At 57.6% G+C, this 9,282-nt stretch overlaps 2 protein-coding genes across 5 annotated transcripts; one reads left to right on the top strand and one right to left on the bottom strand.

Moving 5' to 3' along the window:
• The first annotated feature begins 598 nt into the window (after positions 1-598).
• ASB6 (ankyrin repeat and SOCS box containing 6) lies at positions 599-3,691 on the top strand. The gene is given in 7 exon segments (XM_009998897.1): positions 599-714; positions 1,129-1,310; positions 1,673-1,779; positions 2,125-2,169; positions 2,171-2,243; positions 2,750-2,836; positions 3,015-3,691. Coding segments are annotated over 7 exon segments (1,287 nt in total).
• Positions 3,692-6,321: 2,630 nt separating this feature from the next.
• Positions 6,322-8,666, bottom strand: NTMT1 (N-terminal Xaa-Pro-Lys N-methyltransferase 1). 4 transcript variants are annotated; one of them, XM_009998900.1, is made up of 5 exons: positions 8,606-8,666; positions 7,634-7,832; positions 7,186-7,438; positions 6,518-6,795; positions 6,326-6,442 (listed from the first exon to the last, which is right to left on the bottom strand). In XM_009998900.1, the coding sequence occupies exons 2-4, from the start codon at positions 7,793-7,795 to the stop codon at positions 6,539-6,541; spliced, it is 672 nt and encodes a 223-aa protein (XP_009997202.1). In that variant the 5' UTR covers positions 7,796-7,832; positions 8,606-8,666; the 3' UTR covers positions 6,326-6,442; positions 6,518-6,538. The 4 variants fall into 4 exon arrangements, with proteins under 4 accessions (XP_009997201.1, XP_009997202.1, XP_009997204.1 ...); XM_009998899.1 differs by lacking the exon at positions 8,606-8,666 and adding an exon at positions 8,521-8,551 and having other exon boundaries at positions 6,322-6,795; positions 7,634-7,829; XM_009998902.1 differs by lacking the exon at positions 8,606-8,666 and having other exon boundaries at positions 6,331-6,795; positions 7,186-7,435; positions 7,634-7,795.
• Between the last annotated feature and the right edge of the window lie 616 nt (positions 8,667-9,282).

A 9,282-nucleotide genomic window follows, 5' to 3' on the forward strand; every position in this document is an offset into this window, starting at 1 on the left:
TTCCCCCGCGTGGGGCTCGGGGGCCTCCGCGCTGGGGCTGAGTGTCTGAGGGGCTCCCGGGTTCCCCCCCGGGGAGGTTGGAGGCCCCTGTGGGGCGCGGGGCGGTCACGGCCGCCTTGGCCTTGCGGGGGCTGCCCCAGCCCTGCTCTCCCGGTAAAACACGGGCACCTCGGCGGCCCTTTCTGCTCCCTCTGCCTCCCCTCTGGTCTCCCCCGGTGTGTCCTGGCTTCTGGCAGCGCCTCTGCCATGGCGTTTGCCCTCGGGCTGGGCCCCGCTGCGGGTGTTTCCCTCCTGTGCCCGGATAACCCCACAATTTGCAGCTCTGCGGGCAGGAGATAATTTGGATACACCTCGGTGGGGTGTGGGAGGAGGTCCCAGTGCTGGTCTTTGTTGCCTTTTAGAAGCTGATAAAGGAGGGAGGAAAAGGCTGTGGTGGTATTTTGTTTTTTTTTTCCTGCATGCAACATTGCTAGAAAGGCTTGTTTGTTTTAAAAGGAGGGAGAAGTCCTTTGGAAAGCCAGGCAGCACCAGGAGTCCTGCATGGGGGAAGGCCCCAGTGCCACGCTGGGCAGCCCTGGGCAGTGTGTCCGAGCTGAGCATGATGCCTTTCCTGCACGGCTTCCGCAGGATCATCTTTGAATATCAACCCCTGGTGGATGAGATCCTGGGGCTGCTGGTGACAGCAGGTGTGGAGCAGCAGAGCACCTGTGGGAGGTGAGGAGAAGGGGCTATGGCCAGAGCTCTGGGGATAAACTACCCATCTGGTATGTTAGGGGGTGATTCTAGAGCTCAGGGCTGTGGCTGAGGGTGGGCACTGCAGTGGCTGGGAACAAATCCTGGCCCTGGTGAGGAGCTCATCCTGTGGACCCTCCTCTTGCTGCTGTTCTTTGGGAACAGAGCAAACACAGACTCCCCAGGAGCAGCCCTTTCTGCCTGATCCATGGCACTGAAACCTGAACTGGGGTTCAGCTGTGACCCTGATGCTGCTGCATAATCCCACAGCCAGCTGGTTGGAGACCCACCAGAGGAGACACCAGGGCTTTTTCTCCCCCCTCCTTGGTGCTACTTTGACCTTTGACACCCAAGACACCCATATAGCTGAGTAACCAGTTGTTTTTGTGTCTTAAGCCCTGCCTGTCTGGGCAGTGACAGGAGCCAGCTCTTGGCTGTCAGACGAGTCTTGGAGAGGGAGACCCACTCCCCGTTCTATCAGGAAGGTGTGAGCTATGCCCTGTTGAAGGTCGCTGAGCTGGGGCTTGTTCCTGCTGCAGAAACCCTCCTGGAGTTTGGAGCTGACCTCAGCTTTGAAGGTGAGGCTGGAGGGAAGGGGGCTGGGGCTGGCCAGGAGGAGCCAGCTGCTGAGAAGCTGCCCTGGGTGATAGCTGGGAAAGAAAGGGGGGGGGGTCCTGGCAGCCTGGTGGCAGGGCTTGTCCAGATCTAGCCATAGGGATGGTCTTGGGGGATGGTTAGGGACTTGGGGGGCCAGTTTGCAGCTCTGGGTGCTTTTCCCAGAAGTGGAGCCATTACAAAAGCAGGAGCTGGGCGTGCTGCGACAGCCCCGTTCTCGCTGGCACCGCTGCGTTCTTGGGGCCCTCCCCAGCTGCCCCCTTGTGTCAGGGTTGCTCTGGGGAAGCCCTTGGCTCTCTGTCTGACTCTGTGGTTTTGTCCTCAGACCCCGTCACCTACTACACCCCCTTGCACATGGCAGTGCTGCGCAACCAGCCGGACATGGTGGAGTTCCTGGTGCACCACGGGGCTGACATCAACCGCAGAGACCGAGTAGGGGCTCAGCTGGGGCCCCTTGGGCAGGATGGGTGTGGGGGCACAGCCCTCCCTGCTTCCCCCTCCCTGTGTGCTGCTTCCCCTTGGTCACATCCCGTGCCCATTGTCCATAGTGCTCTGATACTGTGGCAGCTCAGGTTGCCTTTGGCTGAGGTGGGTGGGAAGGGGCTGAGGCAAACAAACCTCTCCCTGTGGACACACCAGGAAAGGTTCACTTCAGTTTTTGGGGATGGGATGAAACACACTCTTGTATGATGAAACCCCAGCAGTGACTCCCTGGGGGGACTCACAAACAGTCTTTTAATACTCACCAGTGGTTTTTCCTGCTCTTGCTCCATGCAGATCCATGAGAGCAGTCCCCTGGACCTGGCCAGCGAGGAGCCCGAGCGACCCGGACCGCCTGCCGTGTCTCCAGAGGCTGCTCCAGCTGGGGGCTGATGTCAATGCAGCTGACAAGAACGGTCCGTGTGCCCCCTCTGGCTCCCCCAGCCTCAGTGTCCCCAGCATCCACCCACAGGGGGCTGGAGCAGGACACGGGGACAAGGTCCTTCCCTCCTGTTGCTGCAAGTGCACTCTGGTTACAAACTGGTTTGGAAGATGGTGGAGGCTGCAGAACCTCCCTGGTGCTCTGTGCCTTCCCCTCGTGTCTTGGCTAGGTCAGGTGGAGGAGGGAGCTGAAACCAGCTCTGCAGGCTGTGGGAGATGGGACAGGGCTCTGCCCTCACAGCCCTGGGTGCTCACATACTCCAAAACCAACTACCATGGCATGTGTGCCTTTTGGGGACACTACCCACCTTGCATGTGTGGCCTGTCACCCTGTCCCCACAGCTGTGTGTTTGGATGGGGACTGTCATTAGGGAAAGGGCTGTTTCTGCCCACGTTCAGCTCTCTGGCTGGTGAAGTGGATTGTTTTCCTTCTTGCCTTTTGGGGTATTATCTGTTTGTCTGACTGATGGCTCCATTGCAGGTAAGACAGCCCTGTTGCACGCCCTGGCCAGCAGTGACGGCGTCCAGATCCACAACACCGAGAGCATCCGTCTCCTGCTGGAGGGAGGTGAGCACAACCTTCTCCCCTCTCCATCCACCATCCCTCGGGCCCACTTCACCAGGCACTGCCCTCTCAACTCCTTCATGTTCCACTTGAGCAAGAGCAAAGCCCAGCAGTGCTAGTTGGTGCAGCCCTGGCCTCACTGTCTACAGTGCTAGTTAACCTTCACTGTCCCTTCCTCCAGGTGCAGATGTCAGAGCCACCACCGAAGATGGTGACACTGTCTTCACTTATGTCATCTTCCTGCTGGGAGAGATGGTGTGCAGCAACACTGAGGAGGTGCAGGCTATCAGTCACTTCTGCTTTCGTGTCACACAGCTGCTGGTGGCCCATGGTGCCAACCCCAGTGAGTGCCCAGCTCCTGAGTCCCTCACCCACCTCTGCTTCCAAAGCTTCAAATGCCACTTCCCGCTGCTGCGGTTCTTGCTGGAGTCGGGTGCTGCCTACAACTGCTCCCTCCATGGCCCTTCCTGCTGGTCGGGCTTCCACATTGTCTTTGAGTGCCTCTGCTCGGATCTCAGCATCTCTGAAGATGACAGCTTCTCTACAGACCTCATCCAGAAGGGTCAGACTCTGCTGGAGCTCATGATGGCCAGTTCACAAGCCATCCAGCTGCCCAGCAACTTTGAGGTCAACACCAGCATCTGTAAGTACCACGGGGAGAAGATCAGGACTCTCTTCTGCTCTCTGAAGCAGCTGGAGCATTCCCCACAGGCACTGAAACATCTCTGCAGGGTGTTTATCCGGCAGCACCTCAAACCGTGGCCAGTAGATGTCAAAATCAAGGCTCTACCTCTTCCAGACAGGCTGAAGTGGTACCTCCTCATTGACCACACTGCTGCCATGCAGGATGACCTCTGAGTTACACCTCTGTGTCCCCCCCTCCACAGTCATGGTGTGCCTGCAGCCACCGCATCTCTCTGCTCTGGGCCAGTTTTCCCCACAGCAGCTTGCTGTGCTCCTGCCCTTGACTTGCTGCCCATGGTGTCTCTGGGCTGTGTGTGTTTGTGGAGGCCTCGTTGCTCTGGGGCACGTTGTGGGGAGGTGGGTAGAGCCCTGGGGGGTGAAGAGAGCCCTGGGGCTGGACGCTGGGGTAGAAGGCTGGTTTGTGTGGATTTTAAGAAAAGGCCTGGTGGGCAGGACCTGTGGGACAGGCTCCCTCTCCACTCTGGTTAAAGCCCACCTGGGCCCATGGAGGTTGAAGCAGTGCCTTCGGTGAGTGGTGGAGCTGTGAGGTGTCCTGGGGTGCTGGTAGAAGGTGCTCCCAAGCCAGGAGAGTGGTGGCATTCATGTCCTGGTTTCCTGATGGTGGGAGCAGCCATGGAAGGCAAGCCCAGCATCTCCACGTGGGTGTGGTTGCCTTCCTTGCTCATCCAAGCTTTTGAAACCAGGGGTGTGGTGGGGGTGAGGGGAGGTGGTGCTGGAAGCCATGGCTGGCTGCTCCACACCCTCTTGAGTTCCCATGGGCAGCATCCCATCCTCCTGGCACAGACCCATCCACCAAGGACACCTCAAGAGGTGCTGAACTCCGAAACAGACAAATGGATGTTTCTTGTTTTTGTGGTGCATATTCCCTGTGCAAGGCTGAGGAACAGGCAGCTGGGTGCCTCAGTGGAGGCCTCGTTGCTCTGGGGCACGTTGTGGGGAGGTGGGTAGAGCCCTGGGGGGTGAAGAGAGCCCTGGGGCTGGACGCTGGGGTAGAAGGCTGGTTTGTGTGGATTTTAAGAAAAGGCCTGGTGGGCAGGACCTGTGGGACAGGCTCCCTCTCCACTCTGGTTAAAGCCCACCTGGGCCCATGGAGGTTGAAGCAGTGCCTTCGGTGAGTGGTGGAGCTGTGAGGTGTCCTGGGGTGCTGGTAGAAGGTGCTCCCAAGCCAGGAGAGTGGTGGCATTCATGTCCTGGTTTCCTGATGGTGGGAGCAGCCATGGAAGGCAAGCCCAGCATCTCCACGTGGGTGTGGTTGCCTTCCTTGCTCATCCAAGCTTTTGAAACCAGGGGTGTGGTGGGGGTGAGGGGAGGTGGTGCTGGAAGCCATGGCTGGCTGCTCCACACCCTCTTGAGTTCCCATGGGCAGCATCCCATCCTCCTGGCACAGACCCATCCACCAAGGACACCTCAAGAGGTGCTGAACTCCGAAACAGACAAATGGATGTTTCTTGTTTTTGTGGTGCATATTCCCTGTGCAAGGCTGAGGAACAGGCAGCTGGGTGCCTCATGCCTCCCTCCCTGTTCCCTGGCTCTCCCTCCCTGACTGTTCCCAGCACCATGGTCTCCAGGTCCTCCTTCCCAGGAACGAGAAGTTGAAGCAGAACTTGGGGTTTTCTTTCCAAGCTGCTACTGGAAGCTCCAAACTCTGGGACTGCACATGGAGGTCCTGTGGCCCAGCCTTGCCACAGCTGCCTGCCCCCCACCTGTAGGCATCTTGTTCCTTGTGATGTGCCAAAGACTGGTTGCAGAGCTGAGCTCCGTCCCCCCCATTTTTTTGTTGTTTGGGGTCTTTTTTTTTTTTTGTCGTGGGGGACAGATGCAGATGAGAATGAAAAGAGGAAAAATCTACTCTGAGCAGGTAACAGGAACAGGTGGATCTGGGATCCCTCTGGCAGTTTGGCTGCAGAAGGGTTGTGTCCCTCCCCTTGCCCTCCTGGCAGCATCTGTGTTGTACCTTCTCCCACCCTGTGGAGCTGGAGCTGTGGGTCTTGATGAATTGATGTTTAAAAATAATAATGTGATCAAACACTTCCCTGGTGTCTGGAATGAGAAGCAATTAAATGAGGCCTTTTGTAATAGTCACAAGGGGCTTGTTTCTTGTGCAGGAGGGATGGGGTGGAGGAGGGGGGGCTCTGCAGGGGTTGGTGGGAGGAGGAGGACCATGTGTGAGCCTGGCTGGAGGGATGGGCTGCAACTGGGTGTCTGTTTGCCTGCTGGGAGAGCTGATGACAGACCTGGGCAAAATGAAGTGGATGCAGCCAAGGAGGAGATGGGAATGTTCAAAAAGTAGTGGTGGGGTTGGGGTGCTGTTGCAGCGTTCAGGAGGTGCTGGGAACCACCATGAGCCTATGGTGATGGGCTGGGGGCAGCTTGGTGTGGGAGGATGTGGGGGACCCTCAGTTACATCTACCTTCTCTTTTGCTGTGTATGTGTGGGAGAACTGCTTGTGGGTTTAAAGAAGAGGCCCCCACAAAGCCCCAGACCCTAGCATTGGCCTCCCCAACCCACCACAGGGAAATGCCAGGTTTCTCCTGTGTGCATTGGCCAGCTTGTTGCTGTGAGCAGCAAGTTCAAGAGCAGGAAAGGGACAAACACCCAAGGAGGGGAGGGAGCCCAGACCCTCACAGAGGTGCTCCAAGCTCCTGGTCACTAACAGCAGCCCTGTATGACTATGGTTCTGTGCCCACAGAACATGTCTCTTGCAGGAGAGACCCTCTTCCTCCTGGCCAGAGCCCCTTAAGGTGGCATCAAGCCATCACTGTGTCTGACAAAGCCCAGGTGCAGAAGTGCAACAGCAGGAAAATGTATTTGGCAAACACCTCTTTTTCACAAACAGCAGCAACTTGGAAGACAAAGCCCCATCCTTGCCACCAGCCCTGGAGAGAGGGAGTCTCACCACCCTGGCTGCCACCTGCCACCCCGTGGTGAAGGGCCCCAGCAGGACCCACCCTGCTGGCCCATGCTCCGAGCTGGCTCCGCAGAGACCTTCTCCCACCACCCTCATCTCATGGCGAAGGTGTAGACGTGGTAGATCTCGTCAGGGAAGTTCTCCTGGCGCTCCTCGGCCAGGAGGTGCAGCCCCGCCCGGCGGATGATCTTACGGACCACGTCCAGGTCCCGGCAGACGCTGCTGTCCACATCGTCCATGATCACCCCCTCCTGGGCCATGTTGTCCTTGATGACCACGATGCCGTTGGGCCGCAGGCCGGCGCGGCACCGCTTCAGGAAGTCGGAGAGGTGGTTGTCAGTGAGATGTCCTGGAGGAGAAGAGCAGGAGTGAGAAGGCATGACCAGCAGAGAGGGAAACCAAGAGGCTGAGGTTAGGATCCTTCCTGATTCAGGTAGCTCAGTATTTGAGCTGTTTGCAGGTGACAGCTTTAGCTTAGGGTGTCCAACATGTGTCCCCTGGGCTCTATCCCACTCCACCCACCCCACGCATCTGCCCTGACCTCTGAGGGTTTTTAGGAACAGACCCCATGGAGGGCAGGTCCCTAAGCCAGCCTCCCACCCCTGCTGTGATGCTCATCAACACAGGCCTCGTGCTTTCCTGCCCAAAGATCCTCCCCAGTGTGTGGGACATCCTTCTCCTCAGGTGGGGAGCACAGAGAACAGGCTGGTGAGACCCCCATGAGCTGAGCAATCCTCACCAATGACCCACTGGATCCAGATGACATCGTAGGAGTTGGGCTCGGGGCTGAAGTCCTGGAGGCCACAGCAGAAGTAGTTGCGCACCCTCCTGCCCTCCTCTCCCAGGTAGCTCCTGGCCTTGGTGAGGAAGTCCTCTGTCACATCCACCATGTCCACAGTCTTGAAGAGAGGCAGCAGCAGCCGCTTGGTGATCCGGCCGATCCCTGCTCCACAGTCCAGAGCACAGGTTGTCCCCGTCCGGTTGGGACCCTCCTAGAACAACAACCACAAAGGGTTAAATCCCAATATGAGGTACTCACAGAGGAGAAATGGGGGCAACCCTACAGGATGGGGCTGGGTATGGGGCACACCCACAACAGAAGATCCCATGGAGCAACTCAGAGGGAAGATCCCAGCTCCAAGTTGGAAGGACAAGGCTTTGGGATCAGGACAGACTTGGCCACCTACCCGCAGAAACCTCTGCAGGAACTTCCTGGAGCTGTTGATGTCGATGCTGGAGATGTGCCCATAGCCCCCCAACATGCCATCCACCGTGGCAGGCACGTCCTTCCAGTACTTCTCAGCCTTGGAGTAGAACTCAAACTCGTTCTCCACCACTTCACTCGTCATGCTGGCTGAGGGGCACGTGCCCGCGCGGGACTCGCTGCTCCTCCAGGACAAGGAGAAACCACTGGTCAGGTCCAGAAGAGCCAGAGGCACAAACTTTCCCCAAGAACATGGGGGCAGGTGTCAGCTCTGTGAGTACCCCCCTTTCTATTGATCATCCTTTACCCATCCCCAGGGCTGTTTCAAACTCTAAAAACCTTCAGCTGAGAGCAGGAAGAACAAATATCTAAATCCTTCTATTTTCTGGAGACCCACAAACCCAAAAACCCTTTTGGGGCATGGATGGCTCAGCCAGACCAATTATATTATTTTTTTAAGGCTCACCCTTTTCACCTATTCTGCCTCTTCTTTCCCTGCCTTAATGTTTCACAGATTACATGTTTATCTTGTGGCAGCAGCCCCATAAGTCACCTTCAATTACATCTGGAGTTGCTAAAAGTTATCCTAAGCACCTACCTGAGGACTGTAAATCTCAGCCGTGACCACCAAGTTAGATATTTGCAGTATAATAAAGTCAAGGTATAATCAGCAATACAAGCTATAAATCCCCCCCCCAGACATCTTGTAATTCAAACCACAGTGGACTTGATTAAGTGCGCTGGGGATTAGAAACTAGATTTAAGGTGGCCAAAGGGTAAATTCAAGGACTTCAAACACCTTTACAAATAAAGAAATATATAGTATTCGTGGCTTGACTTTGCTGGCAAGCGTCCTATTAGACACAAAACCTTTTCTACAGCAGCTCTGGCAGTTTGGGTGGCCCTGGGTGGTGTTGAACAGCCCGGGGATGGAGCAGGGGATGCAGCATCTCACCTTACAGGTCAGCGGTTGAAATCCAGTTTGGCTCGGTGGTGCCAGGAGCTGGTCTGTGCTGTGATGGGAGAGGAAGAAGAGATTTTTCGTTCCAGATCACCCCTTTTACTCCTGCAAGTGTCAGCGAGGTCAACTGCAGCCCCTGGGAGTTGGAGGTAAGAGCTGTCCTGACCCCACAGGCCCCTTCCCCGGGGGGCAGGAGCTGCTGCCACCCTGCAGCTCAGAGGTGCCAGGAGCAGGGAGGGTTTTGCCCCTGCTTGAGGCAGCGCTGCGGCCTGATCTCATGAGTTGGGACCCCCAAGTCCACCCTCCTGGCCTTGCCACCCCTCCTTGTCCCCGGGCTGGGCTGGGGGGTGACGTTTCTCAGGGTGCCACAGGCCACCACCAGCACCCAGGGGGGCAGCCCTGCCCACCGGTGTGGACCCCGGTGCTGGCACCTCCTGCTGCCCTGGAACCCCTGAACTGGGGGAGGGGGTGGGCAGGTACTCCCCTTGCAGCCCTACAGGCCTCCCCTGCTCTCGGGGTGGGGGTCACCCCAGTGCGGGGCCCCCCGATCCCTGGGGCCCCTTGCAGGCCCCAGGTGTAAGGGGCTGTGGGGACCCCCAGGCTGGGGAGAGGGGGGGCACTGGGGGCTGCAAAGGTGCGTGTTACACCAGCCCGGCCCGTGGGGGCGACTC

Source organism: Chaetura pelagica, unplaced genomic scaffold, assembly GCF_000747805.2.
Source record: "Chaetura pelagica isolate M959 unplaced genomic scaffold, ChaPel_1.0 scaffold405, whole genome shotgun sequence".
Taxonomy (NCBI): domain Eukaryota; kingdom Metazoa; phylum Chordata; class Aves; order Apodiformes; family Apodidae; genus Chaetura; species Chaetura pelagica.